General features: G+C 33.7%; 1 protein-coding gene and 1 long non-coding RNA gene across 2 annotated transcripts; both read right to left on the bottom strand.

Annotated features, from left to right (window-relative positions):
• Positions 1-393: 393 nt before the first annotated feature.
• On the bottom strand, positions 394-2,456 carry LOC146920841 (putative mannitol dehydrogenase). The gene is made up of 5 exons (XM_085714280.1): positions 2,268-2,456; positions 2,019-2,132; positions 1,414-1,927; positions 1,167-1,320; positions 394-1,016 (listed from the first exon to the last, which is right to left on the bottom strand). Exons 1-5 carry the CDS (start codon positions 2,363-2,365, stop codon positions 811-813), a joined length of 1,086 nt encoding a protein of 361 aa, XP_085570406.1. The 5' UTR covers positions 2,366-2,456; the 3' UTR covers positions 394-810.
• A 1,826-nt stretch (positions 2,457-4,282) lies between these two features.
• Positions 4,283-16,506, bottom strand: LOC146920840 (uncharacterized). Its single transcript, XR_015011933.1, has 3 exons — positions 16,329-16,506; positions 10,288-10,486; positions 4,283-4,445 (listed from the first exon to the last, which is right to left on the bottom strand). It is a non-coding gene; the product is annotated as an uncharacterized LOC146920840 (long non-coding RNA).
• Between the last annotated feature and the right edge of the window lie 2,015 nt (positions 16,507-18,521).

The following is an 18,521-nucleotide window of genomic DNA, read 5'->3' as shown; positions in this document are numbered from 1 at the left end:
ATTAAAAATCCGTAGCTATAATTGGACAAAAGTTTAGGATTTGAGAACCAATTTCTGTCACTAATAATAAGGGATTTTGTGAGAAATTGTGACGTACTAAACATATGGTGGTAAGGAAAAATACAATAAACAAATGATTGTATTCCTCAAAAAAAAAAAAAAAACAAATGATTGTAAACCTTAGTAACATCTGAAAAATGTTTCTAAATCATAAAACAATTATATATGCTTAGATCCAGCAATATTTTATCAAGTGTATGAGAATTTATTTTTCTAAAAGGCTTTCGCAATATTTCGAGTACTATTTGGAATATTACAAAAAAAAAGTTAATCTATCATAGCATATCATATATATAAAAACAAAATAGAATAACATCAAAACGCAACAATAACTTCATTATTAAAAAATTCCCAATAATAACTTAATAGTAGATCATAACATAGAGCACATGAAATGGCTAAGATGTATCCATTACATTACATGTTTGATCAAGCTCGTTTGTGTTTGGCAAAATAAACTTTTATTTCAAGCAGACCATAACCTTTATTTGAGTAAACAAACTAAAATATAATTTAGAAATTGTCCCAACTCCCAACTGCAGGCAATGCAGCTGTGGGAAATTTAAGAACTTTTTTTCAATACATAGAAAGTTTATTAATAATAGTCAAGACTTAACATCATACTAAGAAAACTCCTCCCACCTTCAATGAAGATTAGCAGAAGACTCATACAATAACGTTCTAAAAAAAAAAGTTGCACGACACCACACAAGTTTATTACAAAACGAAGTTTGCCACAGACACGAAAATTTAAGAACTTGGTTTCAGAGTGTTTCCAATGTCGAGCACAAATCGATATTTGACATCTGCTTTGAGGAGTCGTTCAATTGCTGTGTTAACATAATCCACAGGAACGACTTCAATGTCAGGTTTTACATTGTGTTTAGCAGCAAAGTCAAGCATCTCTTGAGTCTCCTTGATGCTTCCAATTCCACTTCCAGCTACCAGCTTTCTCCCTGCCGATAATTGTTAGCATCATAAAAATGCTTATTCATAAATTAAATTGATATTCTCATGTGCATTATACTATATATGTATATATGACTAATAGCTTTTAATTATATAAGTGATCTATGGAAACTTAGTTCATATATATGCTAGCTTACCCAAAATTAAAGGAAAGACGGGGATTTCCAGAGGCTTGTCAGGTACACCAACCATTACAAGTTTTCCATGAGACTTCAGTAATCCAAGTAGTGGCAAGATAGGATGATTTGCTGAAACGGTATCAATGATACCATCCAAAGTACCTAGTGCAGACTATAAAAACATTAACATAATTAGTTCACGAATTGATTGGGAATAGCATTGTAAATTTCCGTATAATAGAATATTGAACTATTGTTTTTGTACCTGCATTTTATCTTGGTCACGACTTATCAGAAATGAATCAGCTCCTAAGTGTTCTTTTGCTTCCTTTTCTTTGCTAGCAGATGTACTAATTACGGTCACATTAGCACCAAAAGCTTTGGCAAATTTCACAGCCATGTGACCAAGCCCACCAAGACCAACAACACCGATATGAAGACCAGGTTTGTCGAGTCCAAAGTATCTAAGAGGACTGTACACAGTGATCCCAGCACAAAGGAGAGGTGCAGCAGCTTCAAGTGGTAAGCCATCAGGAATGTGAACCACGTAGTTCTCATCCGCAACCAATGAGTCAGAATAACCTCCGTATGTGATGGTTCCATCACGATGCTTGGCACCGATTGTAGTAGTGTATGTGGGGCAGTAATTTTCAAGATTGTCAACACAATTTTGACACGATCGACATGAATCAATTATGTAGCCAACACCTACTTTGTCTCCAACATTGAACTTTTCTACTTTGCTTCCCACCTTTGTCACTATACCAACAATCTCATGCCTGTATTTCTTATATAAATTAGAATCAAATCAAAATAGTAGAAAATGGTAAGACTTTAAGACTTTTCTAAGATAATTTAATTAGAACATACCCCGGAACTAGTGGATAGGTTGATATGCCCCATTCGTTCTTCGCCATGCAGACATCTGAGTGACATATTCCACAATACAATATTTTGAATGCCACATCTTTTTCACCTGTTTCTCTGAAAGTTTTGACACATCAAAGGTGAGTTATATATTTTCCTAACAACAATTTTACTCTTAACACTATATATGATGCATCAAAATGTAAAAAATAAATTAATTGAAAAAAAAAGTGAAGTGGTGTATGAATGAACCTTCTTGAGAAGTTGAAAGGGGAGAGAACACCAGATGTGTCTCTAGCTGCCCAACCAAAGGCCTTGTTTGGATGTTCAAATTCAGGTTGTGTTGCCATTTCAATGTGACCCAAAGGAGGTGAATAAAATGTGTCTCTCTAGTTAGTGAGTAGCAATGAAAGTTTATGTTCCTATGAATATTATTACAAACCTAAGGAGCTATGGTTATTTATAGTGACATTGTGTTGCAAGGGTTGGTCTTGTATTGACATATTCAGTGACGTTTTTCTTTCCCTTCAAATAGTAAATATTTAAAAGATTAGCAAAGAATAAAATAATTTGATTTGGTTTTGAAATAATGTGTGATTAATTCATACTATTTTTGTCAAAAAAAATTAATAGTATTCCAAAATACGCTGTTTAGGATTCTCCCAACGTAGGTAAGTTTTTAAAAAGAATAATAAATATTTTGAATTTTTTCAATGACTAATAAATATTTTGATTGAAAACTACGCTGTTTAGGATTCTCCCAACGTAGGTAGGTTTTTAAAAAGAATAATAAATATTTTGAATTTTTTCAACGACTAATAAATACTCCTTCCGTCCATATAACTAAACACCCATTTGATTTTATTTTTGTCCCTAAATGTAAACTCCTTTTCGAATTACTAGATACATTTATTACTTTTTTCCTAAACATACCCCTAATTAATACTACTAATTTATCTTGAAATATGAATAGTCAAATTTATTACACATACAAACAAAGGACAATTTGGTCATATTAATACACAAAACAGACACATTAATTACACTGACAACTTTTCTTAAGAAATGTGAAAAAAGCAAAGGGGGTTACTGTAACACCCAAACTAAACTTATCTAGAATATTTAGAATGTGCGTTAAATTTAGTACTGGATACATTAAAATTACAACAATAAAAATTTCGACTGAATAAATATATACATCACTGCAGGATCGTACATTTGCTATCTGAATACATGTCTGGAACCATAATAAATAATCTAAACTGGTACGACACGAGCTTGTGGAAATATATCATCCAGCCTCCTGTATTGTCTCCTTGCCATTTACAACCTGCTGATCTGAAATAAAATAAAAGGGATTGGGGTGAGACGGGATGTCTCAGTGAGTTCCACCTATCCTAGGCTGTAGGCAATCTCAGGGAACCTAGGATCGCCATCTGTCTCTAAGCTCAACCCTTTTTGGGTTTATACAGTTTTGTCATGCATAACTGAGCGATCGGGGGATAACTAGGATCGCTGTCTGAAATACTAATATAATTCTGATACCAATACTAAAATCATAACCATAATTATAATCATAATGTCTGTCATAATATGTTAGAAATGTTAGCGTTGAACAAACAATATTATCTGAATTGATTTTACGGAATAAACCCAGGTGGAGTAACCCCGGAATTTATTCCACTCTGACCGGTAATAATTTCCAACTGGCGGGAACCCAACTGACGGGGATACCGGACTCCTCTGATTATCGTGGGGTCATCCTTACGGATAGTGCCCGTTCCAACTGGCGGGAACCTTTTGTATCCTAACTGGCGAGGATAGCAAAAGCCACGGCTTATAAATTATTTAATATTATAAACTAAACTGAAATAACCCTCAACTCCACTACTAACGGGGAGTTAGAGATGCATAATTTTTCTTAAATGATTTTCTTATAATGATAATATTTCTGAATTGATAATAAAGACGAAGTGAATCTCGTCTTTAACTTGTAAATTAATCTGATAATTCTAATATTTTCCTGTGTCTAATCATATTAACCTATTCAGATTCTAGGCATATCGTTGTCATATGTCATTCCTAAAGGTTATAAATAATTTCCATACCCTATTGAGTTTATATTGTTTAAGAGAACTAACATATAAAATAATAAGCTAAAATAAATGATTTAATATAATTTCATAGAAATTGAACTACCCAGGGTGGGGTTTCTATCTAAAGGAACTCACCTCGAATCACTCTTGGAAAAACTGCAAAGCATCTTATCAACAACCTGCAGCTTATGCTATCTCCAAAACTCGATAATCAATTTCCCAAAATAGCTTATGCCTTGACTTATAGGTCTTGACTTTTCCGAAACAGTCCAACCCACTTGTTACATACTCCTAACTCATCAACAAGCATATAGAAAAATTACCATTTCAGTCCCTGCATCAGAAGTTTGCCGTTTGGCTATTTAAGCACTTCCAAAACAGCTTAATTACTATTTAAGCACTTTTATCATCACTAAAACAGCTTATAATTTTACCATTTCTCATATACCAGTTTAACGTATCTCTCCTAAACTGGTCATTACAAAACAATACTTGAAACAACTCAAATTCCAATTTAAGCTATTTTCCAAACGGCTTAACTAGAAACTTATAACTTTTAGCATATCAATTTCAATTCAAACTTTCACACATAATTCCAACATGAATGATCAGCCCTTTTAATCCCTTTCAAATCAGTTTGAATCCACAACTTAATCATTTAAGGCCTTTTGATCAAAACAACTTTACTGCCAGCTTATTCCCTCTAAACCATTCATTTTCTGTTCAAATTTTCCAGAAGCAATCCCAACATGTTTAAACACCTCCTAAACCAATTATACAAAATTCCAACATGTTACAATCAATAATCACTTGAAATAGCTTATGGGAATAACTTGCACACTTTAAGTCCTAAATTCTCACACCAATTCTCCTAGCTTATTATCATTCTTCATACCATATTTCTAAATACCATTACCACACATAATCCTCTTCCAATTACACATAAAACATATATCAAATCTTGGATTAAATAAATTCCCATGAAAAGGTGATTATGCCACTTACCTTGTGATTAATCCATTCTTTGGTGCTCTAATGCAAACTCATAAGCTAATTCCCATGAGGCTTGAATGAAAATGAAGGTTATGGAGAATCAAGAGGAGGGGCGGTTTTGAGAGCAATGGAGGGAAAGAGAGATTTTTGAAACTTGGCTCTTGGCTAGAACTCCACATAGAACCCATTGGTAGCTTAATTATAGTGATTCCATGGAAGATTAGTTGAATTTTGGTGGCTAAAGTTGCATGGAAGTGGAGGCCGATTTCTTGGTCTTAGAAAGAAGGGAGAGAATTTGCTTTCTAGTGCAAGAAAGAAGTGGGTAGAAAGAACTAGAAAGTGGTTCCAACTTTCTTAAAAAAAAATCTCAAGTCCAAGTTACCAAATTGCCCTTCAAAGGAAAAGACATAATTATCCTCCATTAATTCGTAACCATTTAATTTCTCATGTCCGTTGGAATAGTAATACGAGAAACTTACCAAATATCGTCGATTTCTCAATAAGTAATTAATCCTTTGAAAATTATTTCCGTTCTAACATGTAACTGATACGACAATTTATTTAAAATTACGTGGGATATTACACTCTACCCCCCTTAAAGAAATTTCGTCCTCGAAATTTAGAGTTTACCTGATAATAAGTACAAATAATTCCTCTATACTTTCGATCTTAGACTTCCACGTACGTCTGTTACCAACTGATTCTCTTTATCCGACTAAATTATCGATTTCCCTTGTTACATAAAGTCTTCCGACTACCTAGCCATAGATACAACTGACTTGAATTAATATTTTAAACCGATTTCAGGACATGTTTTCCAATCTCATATGTCGAAAAGATTCGATAATAACCTTCTTGTCTGTGATTTGTGGAATACATTATACACATTCCGAACATAGTGGATTGTAAAGCTAACCGATGCATCTGATATCTTTCGAGTAAATTCCTTGTTCCACATACTCCTTATAAATTGTCTTAGGTTACTCCTGCTTGTTTACCTTTACTGAATTCTTGAAAAATCTCATACGTTTACTAGAGTAACACTTCTATCGACTTCGTCAACTTTTATCTTCTGTTGGACGGATATAACCTTTGAGTGATCTTTCATACTATGTCTGGTCCCAATAAAATTTTATTTATGAACTATGCCCCAAATAACGAGGTCTTATAATGATAATCGTACCATACTCTATATAAGATCGTCCCTACTCTGAGCAATATCTGACGTCAAGTTTATTTCATCGAAAGTAAGAATTGTTTCAATTTTCTCCGTTAATCAACACATAAATAGCAAAATGTTACTTCTGATATCTGTTATGTTTTATATGAATAAACTCAACATGGTGCTACCTCAACATCTGTTGGAAGTGCTAACTGACGAGTACAATCCATAAGTCAAATTTAAATACATAGTGTACTAACTGGCGAGTACATTAAATATATAAATCTTATATGAGAATGGTGCACTGACTGGCGAGTACACAATACATGAGGTAGTACAACTGATAGCTTAATAAATATCATATATTTGTAGTCATTCAACTTTGCTTCATCTATACCAGATTTTAAATCAATCACGATACACCTTGATCATATTAGGATGAGTAGAACGTATCATCATAGATCTTCTCTTGAACTTATATGTTCAAAATATACATTTCATTCTTGAACAATATTGTTATAGCTATTACTCTAGGGAATGTCTTATCATCTTTTTCTTAATTCCATACTCATAACCTGAACATGTGTAGTCCCATACCGTAGCTCACATATTTTTTTTTAACTTGTGTGATATCAATCTTTTCTTTACCTCAAAAAAAATATGGAGTTTAGATTCCTGAACTTTACGACTAAAATTGCATTCAAGCATTTGCATTCATATTCTGAGTAGTATCTGTTCCCTCAAATACATGTTAATATACCTGATATTCCATGATAGTATTTCAAACCAAAATAAAAATAAAATCTTCAAGATACAACATTCATATTCGTTGCCTCATACATGTCTCCTTTTTAACTAATCTGATACTTCTAAGTCTTTCTTCGAAATCACCGCGTCTATTAACCAGATTACATACTATAGGTGATTCCAATTTCTTATATTTAATAAGGTAGGAACACCTTCATCCTACTCTTACTACTTGAACTTTTAATATCTTTGAATTATGTGGTTTGGAAAATTGTTTAATTCGTCCTTTAAGATTTCCCATGAATATCTCATTCAAAGTCTTAAACTTTTGCACATTATGTCACTTCTTGCTGATTAATATCTCGCTGCTCTACTCTGATTTATTAGTTCACTTCACTTAGGCGTACTGCTCAAACCATACTGTAAATTTCTCCATCTCATTACTACATATTATGAACATGGGGCTAACTCTACACTTCTTGCAATTTCGAGCACCGACTTTTAATCACTGACGAGTCATTTTCAAATACTGCAATTTTTCTTTAAACATGCATTACATACTTGTTCTCGCAAAGTGTTCCTTAAATGATTCTCACATTCACCTTATTTATGAACTAAAACATACTTGAATATTTGAGGCTTATTTCCATTTAGTTTGTTCTTGTCTGTAATGACAGTTACACTTACGATCTCCTCTGTAATAACTTCGACTCCCAAAATTCGATTTAGTTAATAAAATCATTCTTTTGGTTTTCAAGACACTTGCATAAGAAAAATCATCAGATAAAAATGTTTAACTCCTCAATACTTTACTTCGTTCTTAACTCTTTTACACTAGCGACTATTTTTCCTGTAGCAGAACCTTAAAATAATTTTCAAATTCAAAAATCTTGATTAATCCTTAACACATCAACGTATTGTATTCATGCGTTAATACATTCTTGTCCTCGACATTCTGTTGAAAGAGCTTGACATCATTCGTCCATTAGTTCACTATACTTTGGCAACTTCTTATTCAGTCTTCTCTCTTTTTTTTCCCTTTTTTTTTCGATTAAAAGTTACATCTTGTCTCTGACCATTACCGGGATCTCTTTCCACTTACTGTTATACTTGTATTTCTTAGTTCGAAGAACAACTTAATATCATGATAAATGCAATGGGTCTTATTCAATTTCCTTAGCGTACAATCCTTATTAGTTTAACTTTTCTGCAATTCCTTGCTAATAAAAAATACATCCAAATCGTGCTCTAATCCGTAAGGATCTTTCCACTACTATTTATTCATCCTTCTTGACTCTTATGCTGCATAGCATCTTCACTTTACTGATTCATAAATCTAGCACTTTAGATTTTGGGAGGTGCGACTAATCCAACATAGTTTATCTGACTTACGTTGTCCATTCAATGCTCGCATTGAGGGGATTTCCTTGTCTGCTCCAAAATAATTTACTTATTCCTAAATTAGTTCACTTAACAACTCAAACATCAAAAGTCGGCTTGTTTCGGGCATTCGAGTCATTCACTTCTTACATACTCTACATCCACTGAGAGTTTATGAATTTCATTGTTCGTCAGATAATTTTCTCATATCAAGTTCATCTTCTGATCCCACAGTTCTAGTTACGCCTTTAGAAATACTCATTTCTTCTACACCTTACTTACGCTTCTTATATTGCGGCTCTTGTCAAAGTTGCAATCATCCCTTAGTCACCCTGAATATCTTACTTCTACGGTATCCACATAAAAGTGTCGTTCAATAATACCAGAGTATTCCGTCTTAATCTTAACATTTCCCTTATGTCCTTGAAGAACCTTCAACTTCACAATTTACCAGCCACCATTTGTCGTTGAATACTTCCTTATCAAAAATTCGTTATAAAACCTGACACCTTGACTTTCCTTCTCCGCATGCTTCATTCCTCCTAGGTCCTATTCAGCTCTCAGACATTTGTTCTAGTTGTCACATACTAGTTTGAGTTGATCAGGCTCAGCTAGACATGACATTTAGAATAAATATCCGGAACCCAATGGTCCCACTATGTTTTATTGAATTCTAATGACCCAAGGCACGATCTGAATCGACCTGCTCTGATACCAAATTGTAACGCCCAAACTAAACTTATCTAGAATATTTAACTTATCTAGAATATTTAGAATGTGCGTTAAATTTAGTACTGGATACATTAAAATTACAACAATAAAAATTTCGACTGAATAAATATATACATCACTGCAGGATCGTACATTTGCTATCTGAATACATGTCTGGAACCATAATAAATAATCTAAACTGGTACGACACGAGCTTGTGGAAATATATCATCCAGCCTCATGTATTGTCTCCTTGCCATTTACAACCTGCTGATCTGAAATAAAATAAAAGGGATTGGGGTGAGACGGGATGTCTCAGTGAGTTCCACCTATCCTAGGCTGTAGGCAATCTCAGGGAACCTAGGATCGCCATCTGTCTCTAAGCTCAACCCTTTTTGGGTTTATACAGTTTTGTCATGCATAACTGAGCGATCGGGGGATAACTAGGATCGCTGTCTGAAATACTAATATAATTCTGATACCAATACTAAAATCATAACCATAATTATAATCATAATGTCTGTCATAATATGTTAGAAATGTTAGCGTTGAACAAACAATATTATCTGAGTTGATTTTACGGAATAAACCCAGGTGGAGTAACCCCGGAATTTATTCCACTCTGACCGGTAATAATTTCCAACTGGCGGGAACCCAACTGACGGGGATACCGGACTCCTCTGATTATCGTGGGGTCATCCTTACGGATAGTGCCCGTTCCAACTGGCGGGAACCTTTTGTATCCTAACTGGCGAGGATAGCAAAAGCCACGGCTTATAAATTATTTAATATTATAAACTAAACTGATTTTCTGACAACTGAAATAACCCTCAACTCCACTACTAACGGGGAGTTAGAGATGCATAATTTTTCTTAAATGATTTTCTTATAATGATAATATTTCTGAATTGATAATAAAGACGAAGTGAATCTCGTCTTTAACTTGTAAATTAATCTGATAATTCTAATATTTTCCTGTGTCTAATCATATTAACCTATTCAGGTTCTAGGCATATCGTTGTCATATGCCATTCCTAAAGGTTATAAATAATTTCCATACCCTATTGAGTTTATATTGTTTAAGAGAACTAACATATAAAATAATAAGCTAAAATAAATGATTTAATATAATTTCATAGAAATTGAACTACCCAGGGTGGGGTTTCTATCTAAAGGAACTCACCTCGAATCACTCTTGGAAAAATTGCAAAGCATCTTATCAACAACCTGCAGCTTCTGCTATCTCCAAAACTCCATAATCAATTTCCCAAAATAGCTTATGCCTTGACTTATAGGTCTTGAATTTTCCGAAACAGTCCAACCCACTTGTTACATACTCCTAACTCATCAACAAGCATATAGAAAAATTACCATTTCAGTCCCTGCATCAGAAGTTTGCCGTTTGGCTATTTAAGCACTTCCAAAACAGCTTAATTACTATTTAAGCACTTTTATCATCACTAAAACAGCTTATAATTTTACCATTTCTCATATACCAGTTTAACGTATCTCTCCTAAACTGGTCATTACAAAACAATACTTGAAACAACTCAAATTCCAATTTAAGCTATTTTCCAAACGGCTTAACTAGAAACTTATAACTTTTAGCATATCAATTTCAATTCAAACTTTCACACATAATTCCAACATGAATGATCAGCCCTTTTAATCCCTTTCAAATCAGTTTGAATCCACAACTTAATCATTTAAGGCCTTTTGATCAAAACAACTTAACTGCCAGCTTATTCCCTCTAAACCATTCATTTTCTGTTCAAATTTTCCAGAAGCAATCCCAACATGTTTAAACACCTCCTAAACCAATTATACAAAATTCCAACATGTTACAATCAATAATCACTTGAAATAGCTTATGGGAATAACTTGCACACTTTAAGTCCTAAATTCTCACACCAATTCTCCTAGCTTATTATCATTCTTCATACCATATTTCTAAATACCATTACCACACATAATCCTCTTCCAATTACACATAAAACATATATCAAATCTTGGATTAAATAAATTCCCATGAAAAGGTGATTATGTCACTTACCTTGTGATTAATCCATTCTTTGGTGCTCTAATGCAAACTCATAAGCTAATTCCCATGAGGCTTGAATGAAAATGAAGGTTATGGAGAATCAAGAGGAGGGGCGGTTTTGAGAGCAATGGAGGGAAAGAGAGATTTTTGAAACTTGGCTCTTGGCTAGAACTCCACATAGAACCCATTGGTAGCTTAATTATAGTGATTCCATGGAAGATTAGTTGAATTTTGGTGGCTAAAGTTGCATGGAAGTGGAGGCCGATTTCTTGGTCTTAGAAAGAAGGGAGAGAATTTGCTTTCTAGTGCAAGAAAGAAGTGGGTAGAAAGAACTAGAAAGTGGTTCCAACTTTCTTAAAAAAAAATCTCAAGTCCAAGTTACCAAATTGCCCTTCAAAGGAAAAGACATAATTATCCTCCATTAATTCGTAACCATTTAATTTCTCATGTCCGTTGGAATAGTAATACGAGAAACTTACCAAATATCGTCGATTTCTCAATAAGTAATTAATCCTTTGAAAATTATTTTCGTTCTAACATGTAACTGATACGACAATTTATTTAAAATTACGTGGGATATTACACTCTACCCCCCTTAAAGAAATTTCGTCCTCGAAATTTAGAGTTTACCTGATAATAAGTACAAATAATTCCTCTATACTTTCGATCTTAGACTTCCACGTACGTCTGTTACCAACTGATTCTCTTTATCCGACTAAATTATCGATTTCCCTTGTTACATAAAGTCTTCCGACTACCTAGCCATAGATACAACTGACTTGAATTAATATTTTAAACCGATTTCAGGACATGTTTTCCAATCTCATATGTCGAAAAGATTCGATAATAACCTTCTTGTCTGTGATTTGTGGAATACATTATACACATTCCGAACATAGTGGATTGTAAAGCTAACCGATGCATCTGATATCTTTCGAGTAAATTCCTTGTTCCACATACTCCTTATAAATTGTCTTAGGTTACTCCTGCTTGTTTACCTTTACTGAATTCTTGAAAAATCTCATACGTTTACTAGAGTAACACTTCTATCGACTTCGTCAACTTTTATCTTCTGTTGGACGGATATAACCTTTGAGTGATCTTTCATACTATGTCTGGTCCCAATAAAATTTTATTTATGAACTATGCCCCAAATAACGAGGTCTTATAATGATAATCGTACCATACTCTATATAAGATCGTCCCTACTCTGAGCAATATCTGACGTCAAGTTTATTTCATCGAAAGTAAGAATTGTTTCAATTTTCTCCGTTAATCAACACATAAATAGCAAAATGTTACTTCTGATATCTGTTATGTTTTATATGAATAAACTCAACATGGTGCTACCTCAACATCTGTTGGAAGTGCTAACTGACGAGTACAATCCATAAGTCAAATTTAAATACATAGTGTACTAACTGGCGAGTACATTAAATATATAAATCTTATATGAGAATGGTGCACTGACTGGCGAGTACACAATACATGAGGTAGTACAACTGATAGCTTAATAAATATCATATATTTGTAGTCATTCAACTTTGCTTCATCTATACCAGATTTTAAATCAATCACGATACACCTTGATCATATTAGGATGAGTAGAACGTATCATCATAGATCTTCTCTTGAACTTATATGTTCAAAATATACATTTCATTCTTGAACAATATTGTTATAGCTATTACTCTAGGGAATGTCTTATCATCTTTTTCTTAATTCCATACTCATAACCTGAACATGTGTAGTCCCATACCGTAGCTCACATATTTTTTTTTAACTTGTGTGATATCAATCTTTTCTTTACCTCAAAAAAAATATGGAGTTTAGATTCCTGAACTTTACGACTAAAATTGCATTCAAGCATTTGCATTCATATTCTGAGTAGTATCTGTTCCCTCAGATACATGTTAATATACCTGATATTCCATGATAGTATTTCAAACCAAAATAAAAATAAAATCTTCAAGATACAACATTCATATTCGTTGCCTCATACATGTCTCCTTTTTAACTAATCTGATACTTCTAAGTCTTTCTTCGAAATCACCGCGTCTATTAACCAGATTACATACTATAGGTGATTCCAATTTCTTATATTTAATAAGGTAGGAACACCTTCATCCTACTCTTACTACTTGAACTTTTAATATCTTTGAATTATGTGGTTTGGAAAATTGTTTAATTCGTCCTTTAAGATTTCCCATGAATATCTCATTCAAAGTCTTAAACTTTTGCACATTATGTCACTTCTTGCTGATTAATATCTCGCTGCTCTACTCTGATTTATTGGTTCACTTCACTTAGGCGTACTGCTCAAACCATACTGTAAATTTCTCCATCTCATTACTACATATTATGAACATGGGGCTAACTCTACACTTCTTGCAATTTCGAGCACCGACTTTTAATCACTGACGAGTCATTTTCAAATACTGCAATTTTTCTTTAAACATGCATTACATACTTGTTCTCGCAAAGTGTTCCTTAAATGATTCTCACATTCACCTTATTTATGAACTAAAACATACTTGAATATTTGAGGCTTATTTCCATTTAGTTTGTTCTTGTCTGTAATGACAGTTACACTTACGATCTCCTCTGTAATAACTTCGACTCCCAAAATTCGATTTAGTTAACAAAATCATTCTTTTGGTTTTCAAGACACTTGCATAAGAAAAATCATCAGATAAAAATGTTTAACTCCTCAATACTTTACTTCGTTCTTAACTCTTTTACACTAGCGACTATTTTTCCTGTAGCAGAACCTTAAAATAATTTTCAAATTCAAAAATCTTGATTAATCCTTAACACATCAACGTATTGTATTCATGCGTTAATACATTCTTGTCCTCGACATTCTGTTGAAAGAGCTTGACATCATTCGTCCATTAGTTCACTATACTTTGGCAACTTCTTATTCAGTCTTCTCTCTTTTTTTTCCCTTTTTTTTTCGATTAAAAGTTACATCTTGTCTCTGACCATTACCGGGATCTCTTTCCACTTACTGTTATACTTGTATTTCTTAGTTCGAAGAACAACTTAATATCATGATAAATGCAATGGGTCTTATTCAATTTCCTTAGCGTACAATCCTTATTAGTTTAACTTTTCTGCAATTCCTTGCTAATAAAAAATACATCCAAATCGTGCTCTAATCCGTAAGGATCTTTCCACTACTATTTATTCATCCTTCTTGACTCTTATGCTGCATAGCATCTTCACTTTACTGATTCATAAATCTAGCACTTTAGATTTTGGGAGGTGCGACTAATCCAACATAGTTTATCTGACTTACGTTGTCCATTCAATGCTCGCATTGAGGGGATTTCCTTGTCTGCTCCAAAATAATTTACTTATTCCTAAATTAGTTCACTTAACAACTCAAACATCAAAAGTCGGCTTGTTTCGGGCATTCGAGTCATTCACTTCTTACATACTCTACATCCACTGAGAGTTTATGAATTTCATTGTTCGTCAGATAATTTTCTCACATCAAGTTCATCTTCTGATCCCACAGTTCTAGTTACGCCTTTAGAAATACTCATTTCTTCTACACCTTACTTACGCTTCTTATATTGCGGCTCTTGTCAAAGTTGCAATCATCCCTTAGTCACCCTGAATATCTTACTTCTACGGTATCCACATAAAAGTGTCGTTCAATAATACCAGAGTATTCCGTCTTAATCTTAACATTTCCCTTATGTCCTTGAAGAACCTTCAACTTCACAATTTACCAGCCACCATTTGTCGTTGAATACTTCCTTATCAAAAATTCGTTATAAAACCTGACACCTTGACTTTCCTTCTCCGCATGCTTCATTCCTCCTAGGTCCTATTCAGCTCTCAGACATTTGTTCTAGTTGTCACATACTAGTTTGAGTTGATCAGGCTCAGCTAGACATGACATTTAGAATAAATATCCGGAACCCAATGGTCCCACTATGTTTTATTGAATTCTAATGACCCAAGGCACGATCTGAATCGACCTGCTCTGATACCAAATTGTAACGCCCAAACTAAACTTATCTAGAATATTTAACTTATCTAGAATATTTAGAATGTGCGTTAAATTTAGTACTGGATACATTAAAATTACAACAATAAAAATTTCGACTGAATAAATATATACATCACTGCAGGATCGTACATTTGCTATCTGAATACATGTCTGGAACCATAATAAATAATCTAAACTGGTACGACACGAGCTTGTGGAAATATATCATCCAGCCTCATGTATTGTCTCCTTGCCATTTACAACCTGCTGATCTGAAATAAAATAAAAGGGATTGGGGTGAGACGGGATGTCTCAGTGAGTTCCACCTATCCTAGGCTGTAGGCAATCTCAGGGAACCTAGGATCGCCATCTGTCTCTAAGCTCAACCCTTTTTGGGTTTATACAGTTTTGTCATGCATAACTGAGCGATCGGGGGATAACTAGGATCGCTGTCTGAAATACTAATATAATTCTGATACCAATACTAAAATCATAACCATAATTATAATCATAATGTCTGTCATAATATGTTAGAAATGTTAGCGTTGAACAAACAATATTATCTGAGTTGATTTTACGGAATAAACCCAGGTGGAGTAACCCCGGAATTTATTCCACTCTGACCGGTAATAATTTCCAACTGGCGGGAACCCAACTGACGGGGATACCGGACTCCTCTGATTATCGTGGGGTCATCCTTACGGATAGTGCCCGTTCCAACTGGCGGGAACCTTTTGTATCCTAACTGGCGAGGATAGCAAAAGCCACGGCTTATAAATTATTTAATATTATAAACTAAACTGATTTTCTGACAACTGAAATAACCCTCAACTCCACTACTAACGGGGAGTTAGAGATGCATAATTTTTCTTAAATGATTTTCTTATAATGATAATATTTCTGAATTGATAATAAAGACGAAGTGAATCTCGTCTTTAACTTGTAAATTAATCTGATAATTCTAATATTTTCCTGTGTCTAATCATATTAACCTATTCAGGTTCTAGGCATATCGTTGTCATATGCCATTCCTAAAGGTTATAAATAATTTCCATACCCTATTGAGTTTATATTGTTTAAGAGAACTAACATATAAAATAATAAGCTAAAATAAATGATTTAATATAATTTCATAGAAATTGAACTACCCAGGGTGGGGTTTCTATCTAAAGGAACTCACCTCGAATCACTCTTGGAAAAATTGCAAAGCATCTTATCAACAACCTGCAGCTTCTGCTATCTCCAAAACTCCATAATCAATTTCCCAAAATAGCTTATGCCTTGACTTATAGGTCTTGAATTTTCCGAAACAGTCCAACCCACTTGTTACATACTCCTAACTCATCAAAAAGCATATAGAAAAATTACCATTTCAGTCCCTGCATCAGAAGTTTGCCGTTTGGCTATTTAAGCACTTCCAAAACAGCTTAATTACTATTTAAGCACTTTTATCATCACTAAAACAGCTTATAATTTTACCATTTCTCATATACCAGTTTAACGTATCTCTCCTAAACTGTTCATTACAAAACAATACTTGAAACAACTCAAATTCCAATTTAAGCTATTTTCCAAACGGCTTAACTAGAAACTTATAACTTTTAGCATATCAATTTCAATTCAAACTTTCACACATAATTCCAACATGAATGATCAGCCCTTTTAATCCCTTTCAAATCAGTTTGAATCCACAACTTAATCATTTAAGGCCTTTTGATCAAAACAACTTAACTGCCAGCTTATTCCCTCTAAACCATTCATTTTCTGTTCAAATTTTCCAGAAGCAATCCCAACATGTTTAAACACCTCCTAAACCAATTATACAAAATTCCAACATGTTACAATCAATAATCACTTGAAATAGCTTATGGGAATAACTTGCACACTTTAAGTCCTAAATTCTCACACCAATTCTCCTAGCTTATTATCATTCTTCATACCATATTTCTAAATACCATTACCACACATAATCCTCTTCCAATTACACATAAAACATATATCAAATCTTGGATTAAATAAATTCCCATGAAAAGGTGATTATGTCACTTACCTTGTGATTAATCCATTCTTTGGTGCTCTAATGCAAACTCATAAGCTAATTCCCATGAGGCTTGAATGAAAATGAAGGTTATGGAGAATCAAGAGGAGGGGCGGTTTTGAGAGCAATGGAGGGAAAGAGAGATTTTTGAAACTTGGCTCTTGGCTAGAACTCCACATAGAACCCATTGGTAGCTTAATTATAGTGATTCCATGGAAGATTAGTTGAATTTTGGTGGCTAAAGTTGCATGGAAGTGGAGGCCGATTTCTTGGTCTTAGAAAGAAGGGAGAGAATTTGCTTTCTAGTGCAAGAAAGAAGTGGGTAGAAAGAACTAGAAAGTGGTTCCAACTTTCTTAAAAAAAAATCTCAAGTCCAAGTTACCAAATTGCCCTTCAAAGGAAAAGACATAATTATCCTCCATTAATTCGTAACCATTTAATTTCTCATGTCCGTTGGAATAGTAATACGAGAAACTTACCAAATATCGTCGATTTCTCAATAAGTAATTAATCCTTTGAAAATTATTTCCGTTCTAACATGTAACTGATACGACAATTTATTTAAAATTACGTGGGATATTACACTCTACCCCCCTTAAAGAAATTTCGTCCTCGAAATTTAGAGTTTACCTGATAATAAGTACAAATAATTCCTCTATACTTTCGATCTTAGACTTCCACGTACGTCTGTTACCAACTGATTCTCTTTATCCGACTAAATTATCGATTTCCCTTGTTACATAAAGTCTTCCGACTACCTAGCCATAGATACAACTGACTTGAATTAATATTTTAAACCGATTTCAGGACATGTTTTCCAATCTCATATGTCGAAAAGATTCGATAATAACCTTCTTGTCTGTGATTTGTGGAATACATTATACACATTCCGAACATAGTGGATTGTAAAGCTAACCGATGCATCTGATATCTTTCGAGTAAATTCCTTGTTCCACATACTCCTTATAAATTGTCTTAGGTTACTCCTGCTTGTTTACCTTTACTGAATTCTTGAAAAATCTCATACGTTTACTAGAGTAACACTTCTATCGACTTCGTCAACTTTTATCTTCTGTTGGACGGATATAACCTTTGAGTGATCTTTCATACTATGTCTGGTCCCAATAAAATTTTATTTATGAACTATGCCCCAAATAACGAGGTCTTATAATGATAATCGTATGTTACATTACGGGACGGAGGGAGTATTTTGATAAAATTACGTGGTCTTATAATGATATTGATACGAAGATTCGATAAAATTACGTGGGATATTACAGTTACATTACGGGACGGAGGGAGTATTTTGATTGAAAACGTATGTTTCCACAAATG

This window comes from Medicago sativa, chromosome 5, assembly GCF_051527215.1.
Source record: "Medicago sativa cultivar Bolivia chromosome 5, Bolivia_mono, whole genome shotgun sequence".
Classification (NCBI taxonomy): Eukaryota; Viridiplantae; Streptophyta; class Magnoliopsida; order Fabales; family Fabaceae; genus Medicago; species Medicago sativa.
This window is presented reverse-complemented; position numbering and strand designations above follow the sequence as displayed.